Source organism: Sebastes umbrosus, chromosome 18, assembly GCF_015220745.1.
Source record: "Sebastes umbrosus isolate fSebUmb1 chromosome 18, fSebUmb1.pri, whole genome shotgun sequence".
Lineage (NCBI taxonomy): Eukaryota > Metazoa > Chordata > Actinopteri > Perciformes > Sebastidae > Sebastes > Sebastes umbrosus.
Window position 1 is genome coordinate 19389762 of NC_051286.1, and position 20775 is coordinate 19410536.

A 20775-nucleotide genomic window follows, 5' to 3' on the forward strand; every position below is an offset into this window, starting at 1 on the left:
AGCTGACTAGAAGTAGGGAGATCTCTGATTTATTTATGGGGTACACTGCTTTTGGATCACAGTGTTTAGGGATATTAATAATGCATTATGGAGAAAGTCGGCAGTGATGTTGAATACACTCCCAACCCACGGAGTTTACAACTTATCAGCTGTAAACAAAACCAAACTTTAAATGTTTCTTACTTTTAAGAGCAGAGAACCAGTGATCAAACTGAAGCCAAGATTTTCCGTCCAATAACCCAGTTTCCCAGCTGCCACACACATCCATCTACACCTTTCTGCTGCTGTTGTTGTTGTTGTTGTTGTTGAGAAGTGATAAAGTAGAGATTAGATGTCCTGTTTGAATGGGCTTCACTCAAACAGTTCCACTTAAATGGAACCAGTTCAACACGTACGTAATCTTGACTGCACTCAAACGCACCGCTCTAAACCTGTTTGATTAAACTACAGTTCACCTGGATGGATTCAATTAGGCTTTGTCCCCAAATCCCCAAACCTGCTCAGCTGTACAAAAGCAGTGAAAAGAGGGCATCAATAGAGGCAGAAAATGTTCTAAAAAAGTAAACACACGGTTGCACTCGATTCTGGGAGCATTCGCTCTACTTCTCATCACTTCCAAGCTCTGACATCTGGCCAGTGGTGGAATGTAACTATGTATATTTACTCAAGTATTATACTTGAGTACAAGTTTTTGGTATTTGTACTTTACTTATGTATTTTCATTTTATGCTATGTCCTACTTCTTATCCACTTAATTTATATCATAGCTTTACTCACTAGTTACATTGTGTATTAAGATTTTACAAAGATCGACTTAATATCGACATAAAATATGGTGCATTGTTATAAACTACCAGTATGTAAAGTAGTTACAATTATCTCCAACTACAACAGTAGAAGTCATAATGATTCAATAATAAGATATATAATAATATAACACTCAAGAGTAATTTTCTGCTAAATTAGTAAGTACTTACTTTAAATTCTCTGAGTACATTTTGCCAATAATAATTCTGTACTTTTACTACAGTACAATTTTGAATGCAGGACTTTTACTTGTAAACAAGTATTTTCACATTGAGTTATTGACACTTTTACTTAAAGCAACAGTGTGTAACATTTCGGGGGATCTATTAGCAGAAATGGAATATAATATTCATAACTATGTTTTCATTAGTGTATAATCACCTGAAACTAAGAATCGTTGTTATTTCATTAGCTTAGAATGAGCCCTTCATATCTACATAGGGAGCGGGTCCTCTTCACAGAGTCCGCCATGTTGCTCCACCATGTTTCTGTAGTAGCCCAGAACGGACAAACCAAACACTGACTCTAGAGAAAGCCTTTTATGTTTTTAAGTTACCTGAAGGTCACCGTAGTTGTCCGACACGCTTGTGAGTGCAAAACCGTGATACCACCAGCTGCTGTCTGACTTCCGTTGATCCTAAAGTAGTGTTTTTACAGCAAGGATGGCTTCTGAGCGATGCGAACAGCGATACCACGGTTTAGGAATGGTCGGCGCACATTACCGCAGTCTTGGAAAGGGAGGAGTGAGTGGAGGGTACACAGTTGGTTGCAATCTGCAACCAGGCCACTAGATGCCAGGTTCACTTTTATTGAACTTTCAACCAGTACAAATACCTCTTGCTAGATTCTCCATTGTAAAGCCCATTTTTTAAAAGAAGGGATCAACCTTTCTCTTTGCAAGTATTGCCTGTTTATCTTCTTGTTTGTATTACTGTATGCTACAATACAAATAGAAGACTAGGAGTAATGCAGCTTTTGATTAAAGGTGTATCATCCTAAGTTTGTGGAAAGTTGTTAGCTACGCTACGCTACCTTCAACATCTCATGCTTCCTCTTCTGCCCACATTATTATCAATCCCTCCTGCTCTCTGCGTACAAGTACATCTAGTCTCGCCAACTCGGGTCTGTCCGCATCTTAAAACTAAGCCTCAATTAAACTGAATAAACAGCAAGAAAAATAGCTTTATTTCTCAACATATTTCATATTTTTTTCCACAGTTATAATGAAACTGTTTTGGCAATACGGCCTTCATCAGCATAATGAATGCAGTGATGAGAGCCATATAACAAACAGGAAAACATGTTCATGGTGAATCCAATTTTTTAGTAATTTCAGCTAATTTTTTTTGGAAAGAGCAGACTGTTCTCAGTTTAATTGAACAAACAAACAATGTTGCCAGTCTCTCGTCTCTTCTATTCACCACGAGTGACGGTTTTGTGGAGGAGCTTGAATTTCTCCGAGAGCCATAATCCTCCTTATTCTCACCTAAGGCTCAGCTGAAACCAATCTAGCTATATTACCCTATCTGCCCCTGCCCCTATGGACTAACGGAGCGATATCCCATTTGATACGCTGTATACACGGCTGTCTCAGCGCCAGAGGGGAGTGGTTGTCATTGCACTCACCTTTCCCAGTTATTACATGCTCAGTGGTAGAAATCTGATTCCTCAATGGCGCTTTCCCTTTCTGTCTCTCTCTCTAACTTCTCCCTTGGTGTCTTTCTCCTTCTCCTTCGCTCAGCCACTCCATTCAAAAGGCTTCCCCCTGATAATACTTCAATGTCAAATCTAGTCAGAAGGCTGCTGGGAACTTAAGCTGCTCTACAGTGTTATATCACCAGGGACAAGACATCCCTAGTGAATAACGCGCAAGGAGTAAAGGGGTATGTTAAAGCACATGTGTGCAGGACTACATGTTTTCATGTGTGTGACCCAGACACTACGAGAGGTGCGTGCGGGAGTTTGTGCGACAAGTGTCTAACATTTGCCTCACGTAAGTGCCTGCGTCATTACTCACAAAGACGCCCGTGGGAAGAGGGGAAAAAAAAGAGAGTTTGGCCACAAAGAGACAAAGCAAGCTTTTGACGGGTAGCCATGGCAACAGAGGAGAGACAGATAAAGGGCTGCCAAGAAAAGCCACGTTCAGATTACAGCGTAAAACACTTCCATTTAATCTTGCATGGTTGTCGTTTGCAGTCTCTCCCAGCGATAACAGAGAGGTGATGCAAGGGAATAAAAATGACTGCGGGGATAGATCGTTAAAAGTTGGCTTCCATGGCACGTAAATAGCCACAGGTATGTGTGTGTGTGTGTGATTGAAAATGAGAATAGAGTGAGAGAGAGAGAGAGGGAAAAGTCTAGGAGGCCATTTAGGAGCGTGCCAGCATTGACAGAAAGAGAAAAGACAGCAACAACACATTTTACCAGGTGCTAGAGGACATGTTGATATGTTGCTGTCTGTGGGACAGATGGAGAGGGAGCGAGGACATACATACAGAGATATAGCAGTGTGTGGGAACAAATTAATGACTATATATGTTGCCTCCTGAATGTATATTTGTATGGGTGGCATGCTGGCCAGCAGTGCTGGCCAAGGACACTTCTCTGGTGCACTCATCTGTGTGATAATATGTGCTGAATCCATCGCTGCTGGCCATGTATGCATCTGTGTGTGCATGCTAGAAAGAGACAGAGCCACAGAGAGACCACGCAGGTGTGAATGTATGTGTGAGCACATGCATGTGTGTGTCTTATGTACTCACAAGATATTTCTCCAGAGGTTCTGTCAGTAACGCGTCTCCAAATATTGACCGGCAGTACTCTGCCATCTTAGCCTGCTGCTTCGGCCTGTCATTCATCATCACACAAAAACAAACACAGACACCGTCATGCTAAATATCAACACACACTGAATATGTATGTTACTCCTAAGAAGCCCCGTGGAGTCATTAAAAGACAGAACAACCAATGAGAACTTTCCCCCTAAAGCTGTGTAGATGTTTACACAGCTGAAACACACAAAACGGCTTAATTGGGCCTATTAATGTTAAACCACCCAGTGACAGACGGCGCCGATCAATAAGGTCGACACTCGAAATGATCTGCTGACTTACGAGTCCACGTGGTTCTCAAAGGACAGGATGATGGGGAAGGGCGAGGTCTTGAAGGCACACTCTGCTATAGCCTCGATCACCTCCTAAAAACACACAAACAGGAAAGAAAACAATTAATAATAAAAGTATGTTAAATACACACACCTGGGGCAGAATGTTGTTATTGTTATTTGAGTAATGTAATGCGCATTAAGGTGAGATTCCCCAGGCAAAAACTTTTTTTTTAATTTTGGGCTATTTTGCTTCCGTAACATGTCTTCTTTCAGACTAGTGGAAAGAAAACATTCAAAATACACATTTAGATGTTTATTTTATTACATTTTGTCTATTTGCGTCTGTAGATTTCTCCTCAATCAACTAAAAGTAAGCATTAGATAATGCTTCATTTACATATTTAAACACAACATACAATTTCAGAAAACCTGTAATACAAAGCGATATTGTCTTAATGTAATATCAACTGGGGAAGTTTCAAGGTTCATCGATTATTTATTTCTTTACCCTATACACCTGTAGTGTCTTGCAAAATTTATGGAATTTTACAATCCATATCTTTAAAGGCCGTTTTCTTTTTTTCTCAAACTCTGAGACAAAAATCTCCACTATAGTAGCACTTACACCAAACTTTCTAGTTACATTCCTATCTATATTCTGAAGGTTTAAACAAAGGGTTTGTTCATATATAATTCATAGCCTGATTTATATAACATTTTATTCCTAAAAACACAGTGAAAATAGATTTTTTTTATGGCTGTTGACAGTATTTTCTGATTTATGGACTGATAAAAAAGAGATATCCTAAATTCCCTCTGTAAAATTTAGGGCTGTCAAAGTTAACGTGTGTTAAAGCAAACGCCACTCATCTCTTTAACGCAATTCAATATTTTGGACATTGTAGCGGGCTGAGTTTTAAAGCTAGAGTGAAGATATTGGCATTATATGAACCTAGAAAATCTAAGGAATCAACCATGTCATACTAGCTTGCTGAGAAGGAGGATAAATAACGCTCCAAACTTACACTAGATTTTGGTGAGGAAAAACTGGCATGGCCATTTTCAAAGGGGTACCTTGACCTCTGACCTCCAGATATGTGAATGAAAATGGGTTCTATGGGTACCCACGAGACTCCCCTTTACAGACATGCCCACTTTATGATAATCACATGCACTTTGGGGCAAGTCATAGTCATGTCAGCACACTGACACACTGACAGCTGTTGTTGCCTGTTGGGCTGCAGTTTGCCATGTTATGAGTTGAGCATATTTTTTATGCTAAATGCAGTACCTGTGAGGGTTTCTGGACAATATTTGTCATTGCTTTGTGTTGTTAATTGATTTCCAATAATAAATATATACATACATTTGCATAAAGCAGCATATTTGTCCACTCCCATGTTGATAAGAGTATTAAATACTTGACATACAGTATCCCCCTTTAAGGTATATTTTGAACAGATAAAAAATGTGCAATTTAATTTGCATTGATCGTGATTAACTATGGACAATCATGCGATTTATCGCAATTTAATATTTTAATCGATTAACAGCCCTAGTAAAAATCTTTGACTCTAATATGTCAACGAAATGAAACAAGAATTTTTAACCTGTCTTTATCAACAGTCCAGATTTCTGTTCTGGAAATGTATGCAACTTAGCGTTTATTTAATAAGATAATGCATCATTTGCATATTGAAAAAAATGCATATTTAAACATGCATTTTCTGAAAACTTGTAATACAAAAAATAATTGTCTTAATGTGAGTAATCAACTGGGGAAGTTTCATGGTGATATTTATTAGTAACATTTTGTATCCTATTCACCTGGGGTGTCTCCCCTTAAAAACAACGAATGTCACCGTTGGCTTGTGCGATACTATGCTGTGGAGTCACGAGAAAATAAAGCATTCGGAAACACTCTTGAGCTCGTATACCAGCCAGAATCATATCTAGTTACAATAATAAGGTTTCGTACATTTCCTAGAATGCCCGAGAGCATTGTAGAGAGCAAGAGTGATAAGATAGTAGTACAAAAAATAAATTACACTCCGCCTTTACTCCAAACGCAACATGTTATCTGCGGCGACTGATGCTGGTAGAATTATATGGCTGTGTGTATCAAACGCTCGTCTCGAGTGTGTGTATGCATGTGCAGGATGTCAACATGATGGCACACTTTCTGGTTAATAATGTGAAAGGAAATCCTGTCAAGTGTATCACAAATTGCTGTGTGTGCTCAGTCATTCATGTCCCCACAAATTTCAGCGTGGATATGTTTACGGAAACGGGAGTCGAGCCATGGAGTGGTGTCACCGCTCAACTCCGGCGGAGACAGCTCAACATCTGATATCGGGTTTCTGAGCCGCTGATTGTCTAAGTCAATTACACCATCTTTAACAACGGTGTCAGCTCAGTTAATGCCTTCATTTCCATTTGCTCCATCTCCTCCAATAAAAATCTTTGTCTGTAACTCAACCCCCTCTCCATCTGTAGCTCTCTTCCATCCTACGTCTCTCAAAACTCTTTCTCTTTTTGCATTTCACTCTCAGGGTAATTCCATTAAGCTACTTCTTTTGTTACTCTCATTAGAGCTAAATTTCGTCTATCAATCAAACCACCCACCTCCCTCTTTCTTTTCCTCCTCACACCTACTCTGCCCTTAGATTTTCACACCCACACCCTCCTCCTCATCCTCCTCCTCCTCCTCCTATAAAAGCATTTTTTCTCTTTGTCTTCTCATGCTCAGAGACTTCAATTAAGCGTCCCTCAGCGCTTCAGTTTAGGGCCTTTCAGTGAGTCCCTGTCCTTTACGATTTGCCATCTGCTGAATGCGTGCCCCACTTCTCATCCAGCTCTGCTTTCCTCCATACTTACTTTTATCTTCCGTGTCTGCCTCTGTGTCTGTCGGCTTTTCTTTACATGTATATTTAAGTTAGAATCCTTCAAATTTTCATGAGATCAAACCCCACTTATGGTACTGTTTATGGCGAACATTCTTTCCGCATCACTGTATTAACATTCACAGGAAAACGATGCACGCATGCAATCCAGCGCAGTGTTATCTCATTGATAACAGCCTCACTGTTTACTGTTGGCTCTCTTTACATCGTGTCAGAGCTGTATAAAGTTACTGCTAAAGCAAACAGAACATTGCTTACCACCGCTGCTTCACATTAAAGGTGTTCAACAAGCAAAATATGAGGTGGCTTTTTTGTGAAGCAGTCACACAAATTGTAACATGCAGTTAGCGCTAACTATGATGGTTAAAAAAATGCATCTACAAATCAAGACATCAGCATTTTTTGGGGTCAGCTGGGATCGGCTCCAGCCCCCACCCCTCCTCCCACGACCTTGTAAAGGATCAGTGGTTACAGATAATAGATGGATGGATGGATCTTTTTTTTGATTTTGGCACAGGAGTAATAGAACAAGAGGGAGCAGCCACAGTGAGCTGTTAGATGAAGAGTTGCAGGCGACAGGCTCCACTCTGCCGTTATGTGGAAAACGATTTGCGCCGTGTGCGGCATGAAATCAGATCATAGTTTGGCAATCGTTATGGGCTGACTGCTTTTATTCAAACAATGTGCGTTTGTTTGGCTGCACTGTAAACAGATGCATCACTTGTTCTTCTTTCGTATTTCTGGTAAAAAAAGTAGCTGCCAAAAGGAGTGTTTGCTGAAGTATCTGCACTTGTTGTTACTCACCAGGAATCACCGGTATCATCAAATAAATAGGATTAGTCACAATTCACAAACAACACATAAAATGAACCTTCTACAGTATGACGTTGACAATGAGGGCATATGCATCTAGGCTAGCCTGAAACAAGCTCTTTCATTTTGGTGGAAGAGTGCATTATAAACCTAAATGGACAGTTTGGGTGTTTTGAAGTGGGGTTGTATGAGGTACTTATCCATAGTCAGTGTATTACCTACAGTAGATGACGGTCGGTGCGCCCCCAGCTTAGAGAAGCAGACAGCAGTTACCACACGTATAATGTACACTTAAACTGATATTGATTTTTTTAGGAGAGCCTTTCTTTTAGGTGGCTAAAATACATTTTTGCTCCAATGCTGGTAATCCTGTCTGTTTCTCCAAACTGGGATCGTGCCGACCTTCATCTATTGTAGGTAATACGCTGACTATGAATAAGTACCTCATACTACCCCACTTCAAAACACCCAAACTGTCCCTTTAAAGTGTGCACTATGAGGCAGAATCATGTTTATCAAATAAAATCAACTGGAAATAAAGATAATACCCAGAAACCTATTTTAACCCTAAAATATCTAAAAAGATTAAGTAACTAAAACACACAAAGTTGTAAGTGTTGGCCCAAACCTAAAAACCAATCAGTATTTGATGCAGTAAGAAGATCATGTGTACAACATGTGGATTACATCATCTTTCCATTAGGTCTGTTTACCCAGAACCCCCCTCTCTCTCTCTGTGTCTGTACACAAAAGACATTAAAATGGATCTTCACAGAAACATGTTTGAGCCCGTGCTCCATCTCCCTCCGCTCCCCAACCCCTCGCCTATATCGCCATCACTCCGCTCTCCTTGTGTTACCTTGAAGGAGATTTCAGTTGTTATGGTGAAGCCGTGAGTGATGACGGGCTCTTCTTCTGTGGTGCGACCCTTCCAGCAGTCCAGTTCGATGCAGCGGCACCCGGACAGGAGAACCTGCTTGTACATCTCGACGGAAGAGTTCCCCGCGAGCTGGCCGGCTGCACTCCGCACATAAACACACAGAAACACACCACTTCAGGTAACTGTTGATCCCAAAAGTACCAGGATGCCCACAAAAGCACTTCCTCCCACCTTTCAAAAGCTCATTAACCGCATTAGTTGCTGGCATGCAGTAAAAACTATACTGTCGTTATCTGAAGCAGGCAAATCTCATCACCCTGTCACCATTAGCAAAGCAATTAGCTCGTCACATTAGCAGCATGCTTTCCTGCAAACGCTGTGGGAACTTTGTCAAAGTGAGAGGCAGATCTGTGTTCTCACTTCAGTCAGCATCATTCACTCCCTCTATTTTTTTAACATTTCTTTTTCTCACTCTGTCTTTCTCTTCCTCTGATAAACATCCTTGTCCAAACCCATTAGGGAAACACTTTCTTTCCTAAATGAGGTCATGTGCTGTACACGGCATAAAACGTTGCTTTAATTTACCAAATCTTTATTATAAAGTTGTGAAACATAAACACAGCGAGGACAGAAATGCATCCGGCAGTGCCGCTCCTCTCTGTTACCTATAATGATAATATCACTATGATAATACAAAATGAAAAACTGTGTTCGTGAGGAGAGAATCAAGGACCTGTTGTTTGTTTTTCTCATTTCTTCATTTCGCAGGCCATGAGCCCAGCCTATTACAGAAATTCCATTTTTCCCATCGCTGGAGAAATTTGATCCACTTGAAAGATTCAATGCTCTCCAGTTCCCCCCCAGAATAGATTTGAATAGATGAATTCTAATATCCATTGAGGAGAAAATGGCCTCTGTATTGAGCCCTGCACGCTGGGAGCCAGTTACTGTGACTACCAGTCTAAAGAAATATTTAACTCATGAATATCAATGAATTGAGTATCATGGCATGACTTGATTGGATAACCTCTGGAGAGGTAATGCAAGAAAGGGGGCCCGATATGCGCCGCCACGTTTGATTGACTGACCTGCGAGCTATGAAGTCGGGTGTATTCACTCATGCAAACCAAAATTGTATTTTTAAATGAACGAGTGATCTGTTCGTGTGTAGAAGAATAAATGATGCCATGTGTCGGTAAAATCGAGTTGAGTGCTTGTTACGTGAGTGCAAACGAGACAGAGAGAGAGCTTACACAACACACTTTTGACTTGTACGTACCTGTGAGGTATGTGTTGTGTGAGGAGTTGATGAAGTAGTTGGAGAGGGGAAGGGTCATGTCTTCACTCTGGTCCAGCTTCTCCGGGGGGATGATGCTGTTCTCCTCCCCATTCAGATACCTGGCGAAGCCTTCCACCGAGATCTGACCTGCACCAATACAACACAGCGCATAGACATGTTAGTCAACATGATATGATACAGACTCCTTATAGGCACAGGAACTCCAAATCCTCAAATGGTACATGTCCACAGCCTCCGTTCTTTCCACGCTTCCCATTCATTGTCTACGTAAGCAGTCGTGCAATGCATTCTGGTAGCGTGGCAGCGCGATTTGCAAATCAGGGGCGTCCGGCGCGACTCGCCGCCTCTGGAAACTTTAGAGAAACTTTTAAATTAAGCCTTGTCGATCCAAATTAAAGACAGATTCAGCAACTGCGTGGCTTATTTCTCACATAAAATGTTTTCAGAAACACATTTCGGTGAACTATTTTCGTGAGAAAGTTTCCTAACGAGCCGCCATGCTGGTTCCGATTTGAAAGCTGGGAGCAGCAGCCTACGAGGGAAAGCGTTCGTCCAATCAGATGCCTTGTGTCTAGTGGCAGCCCATCAAACATCCAATGCTGGGAAGTGAGGCGATACCTCGCAATAAAGTACGCTCCTGTGGGACACGTACCATGAGGAGTTAATGGATACATCTAATGATGTTCTTTGTGTTCCTTATGGTCAATAAATCCAATGATCCAAAACCAATGATGAATTGATCTAATAACAAGTACTGTCAAGTATTGGACACTGTCATTTATTTTTAGCCGATGGCCCCTTCCCTACTTCCTACTTCCCTACTTCCTACTCCCCTATTTCTGGCGTCCTTACTCAGACCACACCCATCTTCAAACTCAACCTTCATTTTGATCGTGTAAGTCTAACGTGTAAAGTTTCGTGACTGCATCTTACGCGGTTGTAATGCAATGACCATATCTGTCTACAGACCGCCAGGTATATAAACACCTGGCAAAGTACTCCAAACCACGTCTGTGGTAGTCCTCATTACAGTCGGCGTCTCCAGGTCAACATTTTCCCATGATGACACACAGAACACACAGACTCACAAGGTGAAAACAACATCAGCCACTCCCTGTCACAATATTTACCCTTTCTTTGCTATTTTGTTTGAGTAATGTTTGCTAAGACCTACAGTGTCCTGCTGAAAATGATCTAGCCTTCTTTAAAAATCAAATTGTATATTTGTGACTTTTTTTTTTCTTTTCAGATTTACATCTTCGGTAGGGATCAATGGGTTTGTGTCCACAGACAGGGAAGGGAAGTCGTAAAATATTGACAGACACACTAACACATTGTTGGTTTTAAAGCTCCCCCCTCTTAGTGGACTAATCAGTCGTTTTGGGCTTAAGGGCGTTACACACCGAGGGAATTTTTTATGCAAATTGACATTTTTTTGAACTGTTGTTTTGTTCATGAAAAAATTCAATAAATTCCAAATTGAATGTGGTGCTTTTTGCTTCTCAAGCTCCACAGACCTGTCAATTAAATCATCTAATCGATTAGTTGATAAAATCGTGTTAGTCTATAAAGAATTTCTTTAGTTGAGGATAACCCTAGTTTGTTTTGATCTTTTCATGGGATTTACTGACAACAACAAACATAGAATATAGCCAGCCTTATCATTTACACTTCAACTATGTGCAATCCTACAAAGATAGTATATTTTTGAGACATTTTTCCCCATATAATGTCTGAAATAATACATGTACCATGGGTAACAGTCTTGGAAAAAAAATAATATGTTTGAGTGTTCCTTTACAGCCTACACATACTGCAGGTATAGTCAAATGAGCAGTTTGAAGACGGTGTTCAAATGTGTTTAAAGGTTACATTACAAAAATGTTCAGAATCACTAATTACCATTGAGATTGCATTAGTGGTTTAATTTAGCCGTAACCCTAATTCACTGTTTGCTGAAAGCCTTTGTGGTTAATCCTTAAAGCCCGCGCCTCAGTGTTTCACTTTCTTACGTTTCAGTGTGGGTGTATATACTGTCAGTTATTAGCCTTCATTAGAAATACTAAAGCTGTCTAGGTGGATAAAGGTATTAAAAAAACCTCCTGTTTTCACAGGTAGTTTACAATACAATGCTGATTTTCTACATTTCTGGCTCCACTAGCTTCAACTTGCGTCGCTGCTGCTGCCCATAATAAATCATACAGGGATCTGAAAAGGCTGAACTACCCTTGACCTTGTTCTTTCCTTGTTTTGATTGTTCATCAAGGTCACTCATGTTAAGCCTTGCCTTTTCACTGTCATCACTGAGCTCATGTCTTCTCTGAACGTGCTCCGGAGAGAACGAATAACGCTGAATAAATAAGTAATAAGCAGCAGAAGAAGAGCTCCAGTCATCCAGACATAAGATACAAAATTTCCATACACATTAGCATAAGCGTCACACACCGCACCTGCATGGATTACATTTTGTACAACATATAGCGAGCGCTCAAAGCGAAACACTTGCAACCTCCTCCACCCACACACACACACACGTACTTGACGTTATGCTAAATATGCTAAGTGATGCAAGCTCTACGGGCGCAGCAGGTCCCTCCGGCCACTTTATGCTAATTAATGCGGTGCCGCCCTCTGCAGAGTTGCTGGACTAATTAACGCTGGCTGCTGTCTGTGACATGTGAGCTCAGCGTCTTACTCCCTGCCGACTACCGGGACCTCCCTTTGCCAAGCGGAGGCTTAACCTCTGTACCGCTCACACTCACACAGACACAGACACAGAGTTTCCCCCAGTTCCCAAGACGTTTGTAGGTCAAACAGGGGGAAAATGGTGTTAACACGGCTGGGATTAGAGGTGCACTTGAGCGAGAACCTACAGGTGCTAATCTAAAGGTGATGCTTGAAAGGTGGATCTCAAAGGAAGGGGGTATAAAAAGGCTACATTTGTGGCTTTGGGCTAAAATAAAGACTGAGATGAGCAGTAAATGTATTCTAAATTTAATGATAACCTGTGAGACAATCCGACAAAGAGCCACCTCTTTACAATCACCGAAGATGAATATGCGATGATGTGCCACCGTCCTCTCTTGATGTGAGAGACTTTAAGCGCCTTGTTTCATTTAGCATTTTCATCTGCATTCAAACAATGTGGGAACGTTTGAGCGAGCACAGACTAAAGCAGTCAAAGACAATGATGGAGCACTAAAGCGATGAATGAGAGCTTTAATATTCACAAAATCAAAGCTGGAAACGGATAAGAGCGACAAAGAGAGTGAGCAGAAAAGGAAGAGAAAGGAAGTCCCTATTCCTCTTTCCTAAATCTCACAGGCTATTTCGAGGCAAACCTAACCTAACCCACCCTATCTCCCACAAGCCCATGCTTTAGTATGCACAAAGTCACCCATGAATATTTCTATGTGAATGTATTGGTGTCCTTGAGAGAGGAGAAAAGTGTGTGTGAAGGTAGCATGTGGAGCTCTGGACCCCTTATGCAGAGCAGATGGCAGCACTTCCTCCGGCTAGATAAATACTTCACATGGGGAAATCTGTCACTGGGACAGAGAAGGGCACGCTTCCAGAGAGCTTGGGACAGACTCAACACACGACATCACATTACGAGCACTTCGCCGCGATCAGAGGCGAACGCGGGGCGGTCCAGCGGGATATCTTAAAGCGGTTAAAAAGCGTTATTTGTTCTAATTTATGCACCTGTGATTCATTTGGTCTCACGTTTGAAAAAAAAAAAAAAAAGTAAAGTAGGTACTTTAGGAGGAGAGATTATTAAAGCACTCATGCTCTTCTCGAGTCAGTTCAGGTCAATTTAGTTTCAGTGTAATCGGTAATAAAACGTGCAAATGTGATCAGCATTATAATGATACACTGAACAGGTTTTTCAGATAAACAGCCTCTCCTGGCACCAACGATTAGCATTTTTTAATTTGAAAACAGAAAGTCTATTTAATTATAGCCTCCAGACTATTTGTTTGTTCTCCAAATATTCTTAAATATATTCAACTGTGTACTGAACGTCAGATCTGCAGCAAAAGTTTTTCCAGCTGAATGCAGGTGTGTAATTTAATGATCCTACTAGAATTGAGCAGTGCTCACTGTTGCTGCTCGGGAAACACACCCCAGGTACGAACATTTTCTGAATCTAGTGGCATGCTGTGATATCGTTCAACTCACATGTAGTATTGATTGGGAGGCTGAAGACATACGTCATGTAATCAATAGGTTGTTTAAATGTCTTTTCACACAGATCTCATCTTTAATCTTTAGATAAGAACAACATTTTTTAGTGGTCCTGACTGCAGTACAACTCTTTATTACAGTTTTTGGTTGCCATGGTTGCACGGAGGAGGAAATAAACTGATGATGGATAAATAAAAAGTAATAAAATACACATAGAGTTAGTATTTTAAACATTATTATATTATATTATATTTTATTTTGTTTACATTATTTTAAATGGTTTGGTTTAACATAATGTGGGGAAAAAAAACAGCCCAATGATGTGCTCGAGAATAAACAGAACGTGGTAAGTCACCTATTTTGGCACCCTTATAACATGCTTTCCAGCAGAGATACAATTTGAATTGGCAAGTACCCGACCTTGCAACACGTTCTCATTCCAACTCATCACATACTGACACTTTGTCAGACCCCTCGGTGTCACTTCTTGGGTCGCGGTAAACACATGCTTAATGTTGTGAATTAAACAAAAACACTTGTTTAGGATTAGGCAATACAACCACTTAGTTAGGTTTAGGAAAAAACAACATGGTTGGGCTTAAAATTACTACGTTTTTACAGTGAAGATGTGACTTAACGTTGTGAACACAGGACACGAACGAACAACTGATTGTAAAGTGAAAGTGAAACGTAACGGACACAAACAGCGGTCTCCTGGATGAAAGCCTTCTGTTTGATAGACCCATTTACCTCCCCTCCCGCCCACCTGGTGTGTCTCTTTCACTCTTTAAACTACATCCCCACCACAGCACTTTCCCTGTTTACATTGTAGGTAATGGAAAGCCCGATGCATCTCATACCGCCTCTAAAGTGTGCCTTGTGCGTTGGTATCGAACGCCGATGGCTGTGACAAAGTGTCGGTATTTGACGTCCTGGGAATGAGAACGGGCTAGACCTTGATGTCTGATACCTTGAGTGGGATGTTCTCCAGTTTTGGCAGCTCTCTGTCCACTGACACTCCGGACAACATGACACAACGTGTCCAGGAGTGTTGGATCCCCTACTTGTTCCTAAATTGTTCCGTGCCACTCCTGATGCTCATCTGCATCACGTGCAGTCTTGTGATGCTGATCATTATTCTTATTGTTTGAGTATGAAGTTTTAATAGGTAGAGAGGTGCGGCTACCTACAGTACTACACAGCGGCTGTGACTCATGCAAATGTACACAACACTTGTTCAACAATTTGACAACACATTTGCAGCATAAAGCAAATACAGACACTACAAGTTGCCAAACTACTGCTGGTTGCCTGGCAACTGCTCCCGGCCAAGAAATAGTCCAGCACACAACCTCCCATGAAACGGAAGATTAAATTACAGATTAACCTTCTGAGACCTCTGCGACCAACATTACTGTCTTTAAGAGGCTGTAGTGGGCTAGAGTGAAGGTACTGGTATCATATGACACTAGAAAACCTAAGAAATCCATTCCAAAGTTAGGCTAATTTTTGGCAAGGTAAAACTGGCATGGCCATTTTCAAAGGGGTCCCTTGACCTCTGACCTCAATATATCGGAATGAGAATGGGTTCTATGGGTACCCACAAGTCTCCCCTTTACTGACATGCCCACTTTATGATAATCACATGCAGTTTGGGGCAAAAACCAGGCAATATTTTGCATGCAATATAAACGTGTTATTTTTACCTATTCTAAAAATGATGTGTTTGAATATTTCTGCATACTGGGGTCCCTAAACAGTCTTGGAGTTGCATAAATTGGGTATTACTGTAAAGCTGAGACTCTTGTGGATCGAATGAGCCAAACGTACACACAAATGTATTCATGTGTGATGATGTTAGTCCCCATAGTAGCCATTTCATATAGTGAGATAATTTTTAAAAAATTTGACCTCAGTGTATAAAATGACCTTTAGTGACCTCTAGGATAATCACAGCCTCATGCAACTTTACAAACACAAACTAGAGACCTAGAGCATTCAGAGGATGGATGGCTTTTTTGATACGAAATCACAGCATGGCCTTTTCTATGGTGTTTCTCAAGGTCTTGGTGTCTTAATGTGGTATTTTAGAGGGATTTTTTTTATAATTTTTATTCTCGAGCGGTAAAAAGATTATTAAATTTAGCACCAAATCTGTGTAACAAATGGTATCAACCTAAAAATTGCTGCAACAACTTATGAGACATAATAGAGCATGAGAATGACCATTATATACTTCTATCATAACGTTCTAAACCCGTCTCGAGATAACTTCTGTCATGATTTGACGCTATATAAAAATAAATTGAATTGAATTGAATTATACACTTTCAGAATGTTTTTTAATTAATTAAAAAATATATATATTTGTTTCTGATTTATGACTAGAACAACTTGACACACAGTGCTGAGCTGCATCTCAAATTAATCTTCAGGTTCCCAGCTTTCAGATGATGTACACCACTTCTATGTGACATCTACTGTTGACCTGCTACAGTATCTCTCCCTTAAGACCCCCTGTACCCCCCTAAAAACGGATCTATGCAGGTCTCTTCGGGTTCAACAAACGAGATATACCATGTTAATTACAGAGCTTTAGAGTTGCTGGTAGGCAAGCTTTGTTGGACCTTTTGGACACAGCTGTTTCCAGTCTTTGTGCTAAGCTAGGCAAATATGAGAGCAGTATGAAACTTCTCCTCTAACTGTCTGACAAAAAGCGAATAAGCACATTTCCCAAAATGTCAAACTATCAAATTTATTTGGGGCGGCTGTAGCTCAATCGGTTGAGCGGATCGTCCTTTACCCAGAAGGGTGGTAGTTCAATCCCCAGCTCCAACTGTCTGCATGTGCAAGTGTCCTTGAACGAGACACTTAACCCCAAGTTGCTCCCCGGGTACTTCACAGCATCCCACTGCTCCTACAGGCTTAGGATGGCTTAAATACAGAGGTTAAATTTCATGAATGTGCCTGTGTGTATATGACAATTCTAATAAAGTTTAAGTCAAATCATTGGTCTGTGCACATTTTATGAATCAGATATGTTCATTTTAGGGCTATTTTGCCAGACATTTCATTTTTAGAAACGGATTTCCAGTAAACAACAAAAGTAAGCTATGTGAAGAACAAAACGAAAGAGCAGTCAAGAGAAAGATGTATACGACTCCCTAACAGTGTCTGTGTACATGTTAACACACTTGGATGTTCATTTGTGTTCAACAGAGCCACGCAAGTTCTCTGCGGCACTCCACTTGCTATTTGTTTGAGCTCTCCTGAAGCGCAAACAAACACCAGCACCTCTCCCTCCCTCCCTCCTTCCCTCCCTCTCTCTTTCACACTCTCTTTCTCTCTCCACTCAAGGATTCTACTCATGTAATCCTATTCTTGTAAATAAAATGGCAGGGAATATCCTCTGTTAAGCTTGGCAGTGTGTGGAGTGTGGGTGAAACATTTTGGCGGCGGTGTTTGGTGTGTGTATGTATATGTGTGTGTGTGTTATTTACAGACTTCTAACATTCCGTTCCTTGACACCCCGCTACGTCCCCTCACTTTCTGAGCGTTTGGACACCAGGCACTAGTGTTGCTATGGCAACACCCCTGCCAAATTTATTGGCGGTGGGGGCTGGAGTACAGGGTTAGGGGTAGGGTTGGATGCTATCTAGGTCAAATGTGTAAACATGTTTGTTGATGTTTGTGCTTTTTACCGCAAAACACAATTGTACTTTTGGTTACCTACACATCAAGGGTATTAATCTTGAAAAACTACTTTATAAGCACTTTAATTTTATATAAAAACTTGCTGTTGACTGTGCCTTATGTGTGTTTGTGTGTACATATAAGCATAACAGTGTGCCTGCGTTTGTACGTACAGACATTTGAGCCACTGACCTTTCTGTGCTAGCGAGGCGTTGGGTTCATATTTGTCCACCAGCACCTGGACCTGTTCTGGTTTGAGAGGAGGGTAGAGTATCTCGTTCAGACGAGGGTCTCGCTGTTTACTGTTAATAAACTCCGTCATCTGCTCCACACTGAGGTATGGACGACTCTTAGCCCCCCTGAGGAGAGAGGAGAGGATAAGGTGAGTAACAAAAAGGGAGAAAACAGGGAGGAGCGAAATGTGGGTGCAACAAGAGAGTTAAAAAAATTCAATGTGAGGAAATGAAACGATGATGGAGGGAGGAGCGGTAATTAAAGCAGCACAGGGATCCGGAAAGGGAGAGCAACAGAAGTGCAAAGGAGCGGAGGATTAAATCTTGTGTTGAGTAAATTATAAGATTTGATTAAAACGCCTTTCATATCTAAGGCTGCAGCACTAAATTATCTTTCTCCATATCCTCCTGGCTCTCATGCCATCTCACTTAACTGTGATTAAAAATCTAGATTTATGACTTGGAGTGGCCCCGGTCATGCTGGCATGCTGCCTCAGCTGACGGTCCTTCTGGGCCAAAGGGGCAGCTCAGCACGAGAGGCCACCCCGCCAGGTTCCACGAGTCACAACCGGGGCCATTACAACACACTTTTCAGTACTAATTAAACGCTTATATGACTCTAATGGGTGAGAACAGGTGTCTTAAACATGCAAAGCCATATCGGCCTAAAAAGGATGGCAGCCATTATCTGGTTGCCAGTCTGAAACGAGCAACAGATGGCTTTGAAAATTGATATTAAACTAATCACTCTCACATTGTTTCAAGTTTTTCACTCAACTTTTCTTCTAAACTGAGAATTAGTGCAATCTGTTTAGGTTGAAAAGATGATTACTTCCTTTTTTAAACTTCTTTTTATTTGTTTTTTCTGAAAATGTACCTTAAAGGGAGATTTGTCAAGTATCTAATACTCTTATCAACATGGGAGTGGGCAAATATGCTGCTTTATGCAAATGTACGTATACATTTATTATTTGAAATTAAATACTAACACAAAACAATGACAAATATTGTCCAGAAACCCTCACAGGTACTGCATTTAGCATAAAGAATATGCTCAAATCATAACATGACAAACTTAAGCCTAACAGGCAACAACAGCTGTCAGTGTGTCAGTGTGCTGACTTGACTATGACTTGCCCCAAACTGCATATGATTATCATAAAATGGGCATGTCTGTAAAGGGGAGACTCGTGGGTACCCATAGAACCCATTTTCATTCACATATCTTGAGGTCAGAGGTCGAGGGACCCTTTCGAAAATGGCCATACTAGTTTTTCCTTGCAAAAATTTAGTGTAAGTTTGGTGCATTATTTAGCCTCCTTCGCAAATAGCTAGTATGACATGGTTGGTACCAGTAGATTCCTTGGTTTTTTTCTAGTTTTATATGATACTAGTATCTTCACTATAGTTCGCTACAACCTAAAAATCGCAAGTTGCGTTAATACATTAAAGAAATTGGTGGCGTTAAAACAAATTTGCGTTAAGGCGTTATTATTCCGTTAACTTTGCCAGCGCTATTTTTTTCATTATACAAAGGCATGTAGACACATTAATTTCGTTATCATCACCCCACTTCCTCCCCTCCCTCTCCCTCCCACATCCCAGACAGACTTTTTAAAAGACAACTGAGGGAAATGTGGTTCTTACACGTCAGAGAAGATGTGGTCCAGCTCAGATCGTGGGCAGATGTTGCTCAGGAACATGCTGTAGACATCTGGAGTGAAATCCTCCTGGGGGATGGAGTCATTCTGCAGCAAACAACAGAAAAATCATCACATACATGGTCTCTGCATACAAATCACGGGGTAGCAGGTGGCCTTGTGGGTAGAGACACCGTGGGAGGACTACAAATCTACAGTATCTGTAGGTTCAGATTTGATCCACTATTTTCAAAGTAGTGTGTGGGTGCTACACCGTCACAGCTTGTACGTATGGGCAACTGAAAAGTTTGAACACAATGGGCTTCACACAAGAACACTTTGGTCTTCTTGTCCTAAATCTCTCTTACTTGTTTGGGGCTTGCATACGTTCCAAGTTGGAGTCAGCAAACTTTTGTAACTGCATAAGATGGATCTTTCTAGAGCTACAACAATTAATCGATTAGTTGTCAACTATTAAATTAATTGTCAACGTTGAGTAACTTTCCAAGAAAAATTCTCTGATACCAGCTTCTTAAATGTGAATATTTTCTGTTTCTTTTTTACTCCTCTATGACAGTAAACTGAATATCTTTGAGTTATGGACAAAACAAGATGTTTGAGGACGTCATCTTGGGCTTTGGGAAACACTGATCGACATTTTTCTGCTATTTTATAGACCAAACAACTAGTCGATTAATCAAGAAAATAGTCGACAGATTAATCAACAATGAAATAATCGTTAGTAGCATTCCTAGATCTGTCTATGTGCACAAGTCAAGACCTATCTATCATCCTATGAGATGCTCTATAGCTGACCCCATCCTCTAATCTCCCTCTGGAAGTGATTACACGCGTATAAAGTTCAAATGTAAATAATTAACCAAAGACGACTGCCTGTAATTTGGAACCTAGACTTAAAAAAAAGCTGTGTCCAGTTCTCCCTATAGAGCTATCAGAACCAAACTGGTCTGATCTAGACACGGTGTGCTCGGCAGAAGGCAACAGCATTGTGCCAAAGAGAAACAGAGCAGAACCAAATACTGGGAGAAAAGAAGATGAGGAAGGATGCGCCGAGGGAAGGGGGGGTTGCAGGTCAAGCCCTACCAAAGTCATTCTAAAGACCTTGGTGCAAGCTACCTTGTGTATGCGTTTTTCCCTGCGAGAGTGTGTGTTTAAGGGATTAACAGCACTACCATTTAGCCGTAATTACTT

General features: G+C 40.9%; 1 protein-coding gene across 3 annotated transcripts in view; it reads right to left on the reverse strand.

Annotated features, from left to right (window-relative positions):
• The window catches only part of LOC119476826 (1-phosphatidylinositol 4,5-bisphosphate phosphodiesterase beta-1), a 141703-nt gene that overhangs the window by 39320 nt on the left and 81608 nt on the right, over positions 1 to 20775 (reverse strand). For all 3 annotated transcript variants that reach the window (XR_005204115.1, XM_037750379.1, XM_037750378.1), the window contains exons 8-13: positions 19571 to 19671; positions 17883 to 18049; positions 9789 to 9935; positions 8489 to 8646; positions 3921 to 4003; positions 3570 to 3654 (exon numbers count right to left, since the gene is read on the reverse strand). Coding sequence is in view for 2 of the 3 variants with exons in the window: in XM_037750379.1 (XP_037606307.1) it covers positions 3570 to 3654; positions 3921 to 4003; positions 8489 to 8646; positions 9789 to 9935; positions 17883 to 18049; positions 19571 to 19671 (741 nt within the window). In the remaining variant the exon portion in view is untranslated. The remainder of the gene's footprint in view (positions 1 to 3569; positions 3655 to 3920; positions 4004 to 8488; positions 8647 to 9788; positions 9936 to 17882; positions 18050 to 19570; positions 19672 to 20775) is intronic.